The sequence below is a fragment of the Oncorhynchus tshawytscha genome, linkage group LG13 (assembly GCF_018296145.1).
Source record: "Oncorhynchus tshawytscha isolate Ot180627B linkage group LG13, Otsh_v2.0, whole genome shotgun sequence".
NCBI lineage: Eukaryota > Metazoa > Chordata > Actinopteri > Salmoniformes > Salmonidae > Oncorhynchus > Oncorhynchus tshawytscha.
The window spans coordinates 5,882,419-5,896,548 of record NC_056441.1 but is presented as its reverse complement, the minus strand read 5'-3'; the positions used below and the strand labels follow the sequence as shown (position 1 = coordinate 5,896,548).

Sequence of the window (14,130 nt, the reverse complement as noted above, 5' to 3'; positions counted from 1 at the left end):
ATAAAGCCCATTGAATTGAGACAGACAGACAGACAGACAGACAGACAGACAGACAGACAGACAGACAGACAGACAGACAGACAGACAGACAGACAGACAGACAGACAGACAGACAGACAGACAGACAGACAGACAGACAGACAGACAGACAGACAGACAGACAGACAGACAGACAGACAGACAGACAGACAGACAGACAGACAGACAGACAGACAGACAGACAGACAGACAGACAGACAGACAGACAGACAGACAGACAGACAGACAGACAGACAGACAGACAGACAGACAGACAGACAGACAGACAGACAGACAGACAGACAGACAGACAGACAGACAGACAGACAGACAGACAGACAGACAGACAGACAGACAGACAGACAGACAGACAGACAGACAGACAGACAGACAGACAGACAGACAGACAGACAGACAGACAGACAGACAGACAGACAGACAGACAGACAGACAGACAGACAGACAGACAGACAGACAGACAGACAGACAGACAGACAGACAGACAGACAGAGAAAGAGTGTTGTCTAAATTATTGTAATGCAATGAATGTCTCATGAATGTTTATACCAGGGTAGATACAGAAATACTGTAAGACCTGCTATCAACAGTAGATCTACTGTTAGACCTGCTATCAACAGACAGTGGATAAACTGTTAGACCTGCTATCAACAGACAGTAGATCTACTGTTAGACCTGCTATCAACAGACAGTAGATCTACTGTTAGACCTGCTATCAACAGACAGTAGATCTACTGTTAGACCTGCTATCAACAGACAGTAGATCTACTGTTAGACCTGCTATCAACAGACAGTAGATCTACTGTTAGACCTGCTATCAACAGACAGTAGATCTACTGTTAGACCTGCTATCAACAGACAGTAGATCTACTGTTAGACCTGCTATCAACAGACAGTAGATCTACTGTTAGACCTGCTATCAACAGACAGTAGATCTACTGTTAGACCTGCTATCAACAGACAGTAGATCTACTGTTAGACCTGCTATCAACAGACAGTAGATAAACTGTCAGACCTGCTATCAACAGTAGATCTACTGTTAGACCTGCTATCAACAGTAGATATACTGTCAGACCTGCTATCAACAGTAGATATACTGTTAGACCTGCTATCAACAGTAGATCTACTGTTAGACCTGCTATCAACAGACAGTAGATATACTGTTAGACCTGCTATCAACAGACAGTAGATATACTGTTAGACCTGCTATCAACAGACAGTAGATAAACTGTCAGACCTGCTATCAACAGACAGTAGATATACTGTTAGACCTGCTATCAACAGACAGTAGATATACTGTCAGACCTGCTATCAACAGACAGTAGATAAACTGTCAGACCTGCTATCAACAGACAGTAGATATACTGTCAGACCTGCTATCAACAGACAGTAGATAAACTGTCAGACCTGCTATCAACAGACAGTAGATAAACTGTTAGACCTGCTATCAACAGTAGATATACTGTTAGACCTGCTATCAACAGTAGATGTACTGTTAGACCTGCTATCAACAGTAGATCTACTGTTAGACCTGCTATCAACAGACAGTAGATATACTGTCAGACCTGCTATCAACATACAGTAGATAAACTGTTAGACCTGCTATCAACAGTAGATCTACTGTTAGACCTACTATCAACAGACAGTAGATATACTGTTAGACCTGCTATCAACAGACAGTAGATATACTGTTAGACCTGCTATCAACAGTAGATCTACTGTTAGACCTGCTATCAACAGACAGTAGATATACTGTCAGACCTGCTATCAACAGACAGTAGATAAACTGTCAGACCTGCTATCAACAGTAGATCTACTGTTAGACCTGCTATCAACAGTAGATCTACTGTTAGACCTGCTATCAACAGACAGTAGATAAACTGTTAGACCTGCTATTAACAGTAGATCTACTGTTAGACCTGCTATCAACAGACAGTAGATAAACTGTTAGACCTGCTATTAACAGTAGATATACTGTCAGACCTGCTATTAACAGACAGTATATATACTGTCAGACCTGCTATCAACAGACAGTAGATAAACTGTTAGACCTGCTATCAACAGTAGATCTACTGTCAGACCTGCTATCAACAGTAGATCTACTGTTAGACCTGCTATCAACAGACAGTAGATAAACTGTTAGACCTGCTATCAACAGACATTGATCTGAGAGCGGTTAGCTACATTTCGTGTGTGCCTCTGAAATCTGACCCAACATCTGCACGTTCTGTAGCATTTATATGGACAATGAACTGATTGATTGATCGATTCAATGATGACTGATTGATTGATTGATTAATCAATAGAGAGTATCATTTTAACTGTGGATAATTCATCAATAAGCCATGGGGGGGTGTGGTAATGGCTAATATACCACAACTATGGCCTGTTCCTGTACACCACACAACGCAGAGTGCCTGGACACAGCCCTTAGCCGTGGGATACTGGCCATGTACCACAAACCTCCGAGGTGCCTTATTGCTTTATAAACTGGTTACCAACGTAATTAGAGTTGTAAATATAAATGTTTTGTCATAAACATGGTATAAAGTCGTATATACCATGGCTTTTTTAACCAATCAGCATTCAGGGCTTGAACCACACAGTTTATAAAGCCAGATGAAGAATTAGGGGAGATAATAGGTCAGGAAAGGTTCAAATAACATGGTTGCTACAACAATATAACATAGAAAAGCATGTCTCTGTACTGGTAGTCTCTCTCTCTCTCTCCAGGTTGGGGTTAGTTCTACTGTTAGTCTCTCTCTCTCCAGGTTGGGGTTAGTTATACTGTTAGTCTCTCTCTCTCTCCAGGTTGGGGTTAGTTCTACTGTTAGTCTCTCTCTCTCCAGGTTGGGGTTAGTTATACTGGTAGTCTCTCTCTCTCCAGGTTGGGGTTAGTTCTACTGTTAGTCTCTCTCTCTCCAGGTTGGGGTTAGTTATACTGTTAGTCTCTCTCTCTCTCCAGGTTGGGGTTAGTTCTACTGTTAGTCTCTCTCTCTCCAGGTTGGGGTTAGTTATACTGTTAGTCTCTCTCTCTCTCTCCAGGTTGGGGTTAGTTCTACTGTTAGTCTCTCTCTCTCCAGGTTGGGGTTAGTTCTACTGTTAGTCTCTCTCTCTCTCCAGGTTGGGGTTAGTTATACTGTTAGTCTCTCTCTCTCTCTCCAGGTTGGGGTTAGTTCTACTGTTAGTCTCTCTCTCTCCAGGTTGGGGTTAGTTATACTGTTAGTCTCTCTCTCCAGGTTGGGGTTAGTTATACTGTTAGTCTCTCTCTCTCTCCAGGTTGGGGTTAGTTCTACTGGTAGTCTCTCTCTCTCCAGGTTGGGGTTAGTTCTACTGTTAGTCTCTCTCTCCAGGTTGGGGTTAGTTATACTGTTAGTCTCTCTCTCTCCAGGTTGGGGTTAGTTATACTGGTAGTCTCTCTCTCTCCAGGTTGGGGTTAGTTATACTGGTAGTCTCTCTCTCTCCAGGTTGGGGTTAGTTATACTGGTAGTCTCTCTCTCTCTCTCCAGGTTGGGGTTAGTTCTACTGTTAGTCTCTCTCTCTCCAGGTTGGGGTTAGTTCTACTGTTAGTCTCTCTCTCCAGGTTGGGGTTAGTTATACTGTTAGTCTCTCTCTCTCTCCAGGTTGGGGTTAGTTCTACTGGTAGTCTCTCTCTCTCCAGGTTGGGGTTAGTTCTACTGTTAGTCTCTCTCTCCAGGTTGGGGTTAGTTATACTGTTAGTCTCTCTCTCTCCAGGTTGGGGTTAGTTCTACTGTTAGTCTCTCTCTCTCCAGGTTGGGGTTAGTTATACTGGTAGTCTCTCTCTCTCCAGGTTGGGGTTAGTTATACTGTTAGTCTCTCTCTCTCCAGGTTGGGGTTAGTTATACTGTTAGTCTCTCTCTCCAGGTTGGGGTTAGTTATACTGTTAGTCTCTCTCTCTCCAGGTTGGGGTTAGTTCCACTGGTAGTCTCTCTCTCTCCAGGTTGGGGTCAGTTCTACTGGTAGTCTCTTTCTCTCTCCAGGTTGGGGTTAGTTATACTGTTAGTCTCTCTCTCTCCAGGTTGGGGTTAGTTCTACTGTTAGTCTCTCTCTCTCCAGGTTGGGGTTAGTTATACTGTTAGTCTCTCTCTCTCCAGGTTGGGGTTAGTTCTACTGTTAGTCTCTCTCTCTCCAGGTTGGGGTTAGTTATACTGTTAGTCTCTCTCTCTCCAGGTTGGGGTTAGTTATACTGTTAGTCTCTCTCTCTCTCCAGGTTGGGGTTAGTTATACTGTTAGTCTCTCTCTCTCTCCAGGTTGGGGTTAGTTATACTGTTAGTCTCTCTCTCTCCAGGTTGGGGTTAGTTATACTGGTAGTCTCTCTCTCTCCAGGTTGGGGTTAGTTATACTGGTAGTCTCTCTCTCCAGGTTGGGGTTAGTTATACTGTTAGTCTCTCTCTCCAGGTTGGGGTTAGTTCTACTGTTAGTCTCTCTCTCTCTCCAGGTTGGGGTTAGTTATACTGTTAGTCTCTCTCTCTCCAGGTTGGGGTTAGTTATACTGTTAGTCTCTCTCTCTCTCCAGGTTGGGGTTAGTTCTACTGTTAGCCTCTCTCTCTCTCCAGGTTGGGGTTAGTTCTACTGTTAGTCTCTCTCTCTCCAGGTTGGGGTTAGTTATACTGGTAGTCTCTCTCCAGGTTGGGGTTAGTTATATTGGTAGTCTCTCTCTCTCCAGGTTGGGGTTAGTTATACTGGTAGTCTCTCTCTCCAGGTTGGGGTTAGTTATACTGGTAGTCTCTCTCTCCAGGTTGGGGTTAGTTCTACTGTTAGTCTCTCTCTCTCCAGGTTGGGGTTAGTTCTACTGTTAGTCTCTCTCTCTCTCCAGGTTGGGGTTAGTTATACTGTTAGTCTCTCTCTCTCCAGGTTGGGGTTAGTTATACTGTTAGTTTCTCTCTCCAGGTTGGGGTTAGTTATACTGTTAGTCTCTCTCTCCAGGTTGGGGTTAGTTATACTGTTAGTCTCTCTCTCTCCAGGTTGGGGTTAGTTATACTGTTAGTCTATGTGTCTCCAGGTTGGGGTTAGTTATACTGTTAGTCTATGTGTCTCCAGTCCAGGTTGGGGTTAGTTCTACTGGTAGTCTCTCTCTCTCCAGGTTGGGGTCAGTTATACTGTTAGTCTCTCTCTCTCCAGGTTGGGGTTAGTTATACTGTTAGTCTATGTGTCTCCAGTCCAGGTTGGGGTTAGTTCTACTGGTAGTCTCTCTCTCTCCAGGTTGGGGTCAGTTATACTGTTAGTCTCTCTCTCTCTCCAGGTTGGGGTTAGTTATACTGTTAGTCTCTCTCTCTCTCCAGGTTGGGGTTAGTTATACTGTTAGTCTATGTGTCTCCAGGTTGGGGTTAGTTATACTGTTAGTCTCTCTCTCTCTCCAGGTTGGGGTTAGTTATACTGGTAGTCTCTCTCTCTCTCCAGGTTGGGGTCAGTTATACTGTTAGTCTCTCTCTCTCTCCAGGTTGGGGTTAGTTATACTGTTAGTCTATGTGTCTCCAGGTTGGGGTTAGTTATACTGTTAGTCTCTCTCTCTCTCCAGGTTGGGGTTAGTTATACTGGTAGTCTCTCTCTCTCCAGGTTGGGGTTAGTTCTACTGTTAGTCTCTCTCTCCAGGTTGGGGTTAGTTATACTGTTAGTCTCTCTCTCTCCAGGTTGGGGTTAGTTATACTGTTAGTCTATGTGTCTCCAGTCCAGGTTGGGGTTAGTTATACTGTTAGTCTATGTGTCTCCAGTCCAGGTTGGGGTTAGTTATACTGTTAGTCTATGTGTCTCCAGTCCAGGTTGGGGTTAGTTCTACTGGTAGTCTCTCTCTCTCCAGGTTGGGGTCAGTTATACTGTTAGTCTCTCTCTCTCTCCAGGAGGTTGGGGTCAGTTCTACTGTTAGTCTCTCTCTCTCCAGGTTGTGGTTAGTTATACTGTTAGTCTATGTGTCTCCAGGTTGTGGTTAGTTATACTGTTAGTCTCTCTCTCTCTCCAGGAGGTTGGGGTCAGTTCTACTGGTAGTCTCTCTCTCTCTCCAGGAGGTTGGGGTTAGTTATACTGTTAGTCTATGTGTCTCCAGGTTGGGGTTAGTTCTACTGTTAGTCTATGTGTCTCCAGGTTGGGGTTAGTTCTACTGTTAGTCTCCCTCTCTCCAGGTTGGGGTTAGTTATACTGTTAGTCTCTCTCTCTCTCCAGGTTGGGGTTAGTTATACTGTTAGTCTATTTGTCTCCAGGTTGGGGTTAGTTATACTGTTAGTCTCTCTCTCTCTCCAGGTTTGGGTTAGTTATACTGTTAGTCTCTCTCTCCAGGTTGGGGTTAGTTATACTGTTAGTCTCGCTCTCTCTCCAGGTTGGGGTTAGTTATACTGTTAGTCTCTCTCTCCAGGTTGGGGTTAGTTATACTGTTAGTCTCTCTCTCCAGGTTGGGGTTAGTTCTACTGTTAGTCTCGCTCTCTCTCCAGGTTGGGGTTAGTTATACTGTTAGTCTCTCTCTCTCTCCAGGTTGGGGTTAGTTATACTGTTAGTCTCTCTCTCTCTCTCCAGGTTGGGGTTAGTTCTACTGTTAGTCTCTCTCTCTCCAGGTTGGGGTTAGTTATACTGTTAGTCTCTCTCTCTCCAGGTTGGGGTTAGTTCTACTGTTAGTCTCTCTCTCTCCAGGTTGGGGTTAGTTATACTGTTAGTCTCTCTCTCTCCAGGTTGGGGTTAGTTATACTGTTAGTCTCTCTCTCTCTCCAGGTTGGGGTTAGTTCTACTGGTAGTCTCTCTCTTTCCAGGTTGGGGTTAGTTCTACTGGTAGTCTCTCTCTCTCTCCAGGTTGGGGTTAGTTATACTGTTAGTCTCTCTCTCTCCAGGTTGGGGTTAGTTCTACTGTTAGTCTCCCTCTCTCCAGGTTGGGGTTAGTTATACTGTTAGTCTCTCTCTCTCTCCAGGTTGGGGTTAGTTATACTGTTAGTCTATTTGTCTCCAGGTTGGGGTTAGTTATACTGTTAGTCTCTCTCTCTCTCCAGGTTTGGGTTAGTTATACTGTTAGTCTCTCTCTCCAGGTTGGGGTTAGTTATACTGTTAGTCTCTCTCTCTCCAGGTTGGGGTTAGTTATACTGTTAGTCTATGTGTCTCCAGGTTGGGGTTAGTTATACTGTTAGTCTCTCTCTCTCTCCAGGTTTGGGTTAGTTATACTGTTAGTCTCTCTCTCCAGGTTGGGGTTAGTTATACTGTTAGTCTCTCTCTCCAGGTTGGGGTTAGTTATACTGTTAGTCTCTCTCTCTCTCCAGGTTGGGGTTAGTTATACTGTTAGTCTCTCTCTCTCCAGGTTGGGGTTAGTTATACTGTTAGTCTATGTGTCTCCAGTCCAGGTTGGGGTTAGTTATACTGTTAGTCTATGTGTCTCCAGTCCAGGTTGGGGTTAGTTATACTGTTAGTCTATGTGTCTCCAGTCCAGGTTGGGGTTAGTTCTACTGGTAGTCTCTCTCTCCAGGTTGGGGTCAGTTATACTGTTAGTCTCTCTCTCTCCAGGAGGTTGGGGTCAGTTCTACTGTTAGTCTCTCTCTCTCCAGGTTATGGTTAGTTATACTGTTAGTCTATGTGTCTCCAGGTTGTGGTTAGTTATACTGTTAGTCTCTCTCTCTCTCCAGGAGGTTGGGGTCAGTTCTACTGGTAGTCTCTCTCTCTCTCCAGGAGGTTGGGGTTAGTTATACTGTTAGTCTATGTGTCTCCAGGTTGGGGTTAGTTCTACTGTTAGTCTATGTGTCTCCAGGTTGGGGTTAGTTCTACTGTTAGTCTCTCTCTCTCCAGGAGGTTGGGGTTAGTTCTACTGTTAGTCTATGTCTCTCCAGTCCAGGTTGGGGTTAGTTATACTGTTAGTCTATGTGTCTCCAGGTTGGGGTTAGTTCTACTGTTAGTCTATGTGTCTACAGTCCAGGTTGGGGTTAGTTCTACTGTATGTCTATCTCTCTCCTGTCCAGGTTGCAGCCATGGGGAACCTCATTAAGGTCCTTGGCAAGGATTTAGAAAACTGTCCACATTTTTTCCTGGACTTTGAAAGTAAGTGAGCGCTGTTATGTGCATGCATATGTGTGTGTTTTTGACGTCGGTATCGGTGTGTGATGCAGGGTGGAGGTCAGAGGTGAATGATGGGGTTTTAGATGTGGGTTGATGTTCTCATGGTGTGTTGGAGTGTTGTTGTGTGGTGTTTGTCATGTTCAGAAACTCTCTACCCTCACTCATTCTTGGACCTCCTGAACTGAACCAATCAGTTCAATCATAAGTCCCAGGTCCATGATCCCTTTGTAGTTTAGTTCATCTTTAATTAAAGTTGACATCACAATAAACAGAGGATAGTGGAGATAGTTCAGATGTACCCAGTAGTTCTCTAGAACTGAGAAGCTGGACAGATGTACCCAGCAGCCCTCCAGTACTGAGAAGCTGGACAGATGTACCCAGCAGCCCTCCAGAACTGAGAAGCTGGACAGATGTACCCAGCAGCACTCCAGCACTGAGAAGCTGTACAGACGTACCCAGCAGCACTCCAGTACTGAGAAGCTGGACAGATGTACCCAGCAGTTCTCCAGAACTGAGAAGCTGGACAGCAGAGAGCTAGAAGAAAACTAAACAGAGTGAGATGGGAGAGAGTGATCTGTCTGTCCACGTTGCCATGCAAACACCACCCACAACCACAACATACCTGGGCGGAGTATGCCACCATCACACCCGACCAACCCACCCACACCACACACACGTCCCTCACACCTCCCCTCATCATCCACACACACTCCTCTTCTCCCCTCTCTCTGTTCTAGGAGACTCATGGGTAACCTCCTGAAAGTGCTGGCTTGCTCCGAACTAGAGCATGGCCCAATAGTTTTCCTTGACTTTGAACGTGAGACCATCCTCTTTTTATTTATTTTCTTCTCTGTTTTCTTTTGTCTTAGTTTTAGTTCTTCCTTCATTCTGTCCATGTGTTGTTTGTCATCTACCTGTAGTCTTCCTCCTCCTCTCCTCCTCCATGTTTCTCTCCTCAGTCGTCACCTTTACACTCCATTGTTTCAGCTCAAGAGAAAGGGAAAGGGGGGTGATACCTAGTCAGTTGTCCAACTGAATATATTCAACTGAAATGTGTCTTCCACATTTAACCCAACTCCTCTGAGGCTGGTCTTCATATGGAATAACTCATCTGGTGTTATATGAGAAGACTAGTAATGAGAAGACTAGTTATGAGAAGACTAGTAATGTGAAGATTAGTTATGAGAAGACTAGTTATGTGAAGACTAGTAATGAGAAGACTAGTTATGTGAAGACTAGTTATGTGAAGACTAGTAATGAGAAGACTAGTAATGTGAAGACTAGTAATGTGAAGACTAGTAATGTGAAGACTAGTAATGTGAAGACTAGTTATGTGAAGACTAGTTATGTGAAGACTAGTAATGTTTAGACTAGTAATGTGAAGACTAGTTATGTGAAGACTAGTAATGTTTAGACTAGTAATGTGAAGACTAGTTATGTGAATATTAGTAATGTGAAGACTAGTAATGAGAAGACTAGTAATGTGAAGACTAGTTATGAGAAGACTAGTAATGTGAAGACTAGTAATGTGAAGACTAGTAATGTGAAGACTAGTTATGAGAAGACTAGTAATGTGAAGACTAGTTATGTGAAGACCAGTAATGTGAAGACTAGTTATGTGAAGACTAGTTATGAGAAGACTAGTAATGAGAAGACTAGTAATGTGAAGACTAGTAATGTGAAGACTAGTAATGTGAAGACCAGTAATGTGAAGACTAGTTATGTGAAGACTAGTATAAGCAAGAAGCCAGAATATGGCTACTACTAATTCAAATTGTATCCAGATTTTAAGTTTGGAATCAGGCCCTTGCTTTTCTCTTGTTGCTATGAGATAAAGATGTCTTGCACCCTCAGACCATCTCTATCTATCTTCTCGCTATGAGATAAAGATTTCTTACAGCCTCAGACCATCTCTATCTATCTTCTCGCTATGAGATAAAGATGTCTTACACCCTCAGACCATCTATATCTATCTTCTCGCTATGAGATAAAGATGTCTTACAGCCTCAGACCATCTCTATCTATCTTCTCGCTATGAGATAAAGATGTCTTACAGCCTCAGACCATCTCTATCTATCTTCTCGCTATGAGATAAAGATGTCTTACAGCCTCAGACCATCTCTATCTATCTTCTCGCTATGAGATAAAGATGTCTTACAGCCTCAGACCATCTCTATCTATCTTCTCGCTATGAGATAAGGATGTCTTACAGCCTCAGACCATCTATATCTATCTTCTCGCTATGAGATAAAGATGTCTTACAGCCTCAGACCATCTCTATCTATCTTCTCGCTATGAGATAAAGATGTCTTACAGCCTCAGACCATCTATATCTATCTTCTTGCTATGAGATAAAGATGTCTTACAGCCTCAGACCATCTCTATCTATCTTCTTGTGAGAGTGTGTGCATGTGTTTATGTTTAAAATCTGGTGTGTGCGTGAGTGTGCGTGCCAGAGGATGCTGGTAGGAGGAGCTATAGGAGGAAGGTCTCATCGTAATGGCTGGAATGGAATTAAATGGAACTAAGTTAGACGTGTGGTTTCCATGAGTCTGATACCGTTCCATGAATTCTATTCCAGCCATCACAATGAGTCGGTCCAACTAAGACTCCTCCCGGCAGCCTCCGGTGGCGTTCATATGCCTGTTTGTGTGTGTATGGGGGGCAACGAGGGTCGTTTACAAGATAACCGCATCCATCCTCGCCTTCCATCTTTCCACACTGACCTCTAACATTTAACTTCCTGCCTTCCTTCCTGTCTTCCTTCCTGCCTTCTCCAAAGTTCCCCCTGTTTATTAACAGAAATGTTTCCTTCCACTGGTCGATTCTGTTATAGATCCTATGGAAGAGGGAGAGCCCACTGCTAGAGAGAAAGGGATGTTTGTCCTAAAGCAGAGTAAACCCCCTCTCTACAGTAGCACTGTACTCTCCTGCTCCGGTGAGAGGCAGAAGTCACCTCTGTCACACAGATGAAAGCTTGAGTTAACAATAACACAGACCAAAGCTAAAGACCTACTCCATAACCTATAACTGTAATAATTCACCTTCATCTAGAATAAAACAAAGCATCGACACAATAACTCATCTAAACAGGGTCAACTCCATTACACACCAATCAACACAGACCAGGGATATAGGTCAACTCCATTACACACCAATCAACACAGACCAGGGATATAGGTCAACTCCATTACAAACCAATCAACATAGACCAGGGATACGGGTCAACTCCATTACAAACCAAACAACATAGACCAGGGATACGGGTCAACTCCATTACAAACCAAACAACATAGACCAGGGATATAGGTCAACAACATAGACCAGGGATATGGGTCAACTCCATTACAAACCAAACAACATGGACCAGGGATATAGGTCAACTCCATTACAAACCAAACAACATAGACCAGGGATATAGGTCAACTCTATTACAAACCAAACAACATGGACCAGGGATATAGGTCAACTCCATTACAAACCAAACAACATGGACCAGGGATATAGGTCAACTCCATTACAAACCAAACAACATAAATCAGGGATATAGGTCAACTCCATTACAAACCAAACATCATAGACCAGGGATACGGGTCAACTCCATTACAAACCAAACAACATAGACCAGGGATACGGGTCAACTCCATTACAAACCAAACAACATAGACCAGGGATACGGGTCAACTCCATTACAAACCAAACAACATAGACCAGGGATATAGGTCAACTCCATTACAAACCAAACAACATGGACCAGGGATATAAGTCAACTCCATTACAAACCAAACAACATAGACCAGGGATACGGGTCAACTCCATTACAAACCAAACATCATAGACCAGGGATACGGGTCAACTCCATTACAAACCAAACATCATAGACCAGGGATACGGGTCAACTCCATTACAAACCAAACAACATGGACTAGGGATATAGGTCAACTCAATTACAAACCAAACCACACAGACCAGGGATATAGGTCAACTCCATTACAAACCAAACAACATAGACCAGGGATATAGATCAACTCCATTACAAACCAAACGACATAGACCAGGGATATAGATCAACTCCATTACAAACCAAACAACACAGACCAGGGATATAGGTCAACTCCATTACAAACCAAACAACATAGACCAGGGATACGGGTCAACTCCATTACAAACCAAACAACACAGACCAGGGATATGGGTCAACTCCATTACAAACCAAACAACATAGACCAGGGATACGGGTCAACAACAGGGAAGTGTATCCTGGGATAATTAAACAGACGTTATGAACAGCTCCTTTGTGTATGTGAGGAGAGTTTGAGGCGTTCCATCTCTACGGTAACGCAGGAGTGGATTTATGGAGAGCACAGGTGTCTCTGAATCCCTGCAAATTACACCACAAAATGGCCACAACATCCGCTGATCACGAACATGAACAAACAGACACTGTCAAGTGTTTATCAGAGTCCGAAAACGAGTACGCGTAATATTTGGCAGGGTTCTATTATATTGGACCGTTGGTTTTCATACTTTTTGGATTCGTCAGCGCTATTTTTATCTACCTGTCGCTACCTTCAAGTGGCTGGAGCTGTGGGGAGGTGCACGTTAGGGCCGTGTGTGTGTGTGTGTGTGTGTCCCACGGATGGATGGTCACGCCGGACTGTCTCTTCTGCGGACTCTGAATTAGTTATTTAGCCTCTTGCCGTCAGCATAAGTTATCCCCTGCCTGTCCCGTTTAGTCACTGACACACACGCACGCACACACACACACACACACACATTTGGTAGAGCATGGCACTTGCAACTCCAAGGGCCATGGGTTCGATTCCCAAAGGGGACCACCAGTATGAACAAATATCTTTTTAATTACAAAAAAAAAAATGTAAAATTAGCAACAGAAACAAAAGCCTACAGTGCAGTGATTGAGAGGCAACGTGTGTGTACTTTAGTTTTGGCTGTTCAGCTGATCTGGCTACGACCTTTGGATGAGAGACAAAAAAGAAGAAGATGTATGTGAACTCCATTTGGCAGTTCACATACACTACCCACAATCCTCCTCTGGATATGAAAGGCCATTTCTAAATGTGGATCTCTGTGACGTAGAAGCGTAGAGGGAGACAATGCTATAGGAACACATCAGGCTGACGCAGGGCTAAAAGAAAATGCTGTATTGTGAATTAAGCAACACTATTTTCTACAGCTCTCACCCTCTCTGTGCCCACACACACACTCTCTCTCTCTCTCTGTCTCTCGCTCTCTCTCCCCCCCACTCCCACAGCCCCTCTTTCCACCTCTCTTTCTCCACCATATGGATCTTTCTTTGCTGTCTCTACTTGGATTGTTCTTCCTGTTCCTGTCCTCTCTCTCTCTTCTTATATCTCGTCCCATCCATCTCTCTCTTTCCTATATCTCGTCCCATCCATCAATCTCTCTCTTTCCTATATCTCGTCCCATCCATCCATCCATCTCTCTCTCTCTTCCTATATCTCGTCCCATCCATCCATCTCTCTCTCTCTCTCTTTCTTTCCTATATCTCGTCCCATCCATCCATCTCTCTCTCTTTCCTATATCTTGTCCCATCCCTCTCTTTCCTATATCTCGTCCCATCCATCCATCCCTCTCTTTCCTATATCTCGTCCCATCCATCCATCTCTCTCTCTTCTTATATCTCATCCCATCCATCCATCTATCTCTCTTCTTATATCTCGTCCCATCCATCCATCTCTCTCTTTCTCTCCCCCTCCCCCTCTCTCTCTCCCCCTTCCTCTGACCACAGTGCAGCCCGGTTTCCCGTGCAGCCCAGCTGCTGGCCGGCATGCATGCAGCAGATTGATTGGTCAGACCTTTCCTGTTCTGTTTAATCTGGGGGATCGTTTAAATCGGGCCTGGCCAACCCCAGAGTCCTACTGCTTCGTGAGAGTCAGCGACAACACAGGTCTAGGACTATACATCCTTTAAACACCATTCATACAGGAATTGGAATGTCAAATTCAAGGATTTCAGGGTCTTTCTCATCCACATTTTCAAGAACCTTAAGATATACAATTGTATAATTTA

At 43.9% G+C, this 14,130-nt stretch overlaps 1 protein-coding gene across 5 annotated transcripts in view; it reads left to right on the top strand.

The window, feature by feature from the left end:
* fam49al (family with sequence similarity 49 member A, like) overlaps positions 1 to 14,130 on the top strand; it is a 98,033-nt gene that overhangs the window by 63,829 nt on the left and 20,074 nt on the right. For 2 of the 5 annotated variants that reach the window (XM_042295089.1, XM_042295088.1), the window contains one exon: positions 8,814 to 8,893. In XM_042295089.1, the coding sequence (XP_042151023.1) occupies positions 8,821 to 8,893 (73 nt within the window). In that variant the 5' untranslated portion in view covers positions 8,814 to 8,820. Of the gene's footprint in view, positions 1 to 7,979; positions 8,059 to 8,813; positions 8,894 to 14,130 lie in introns of all 5 variants that reach the window. The other 3 variants (XM_042295092.1, XM_042295091.1, XM_042295090.1) reach the window with 2 other exon arrangements.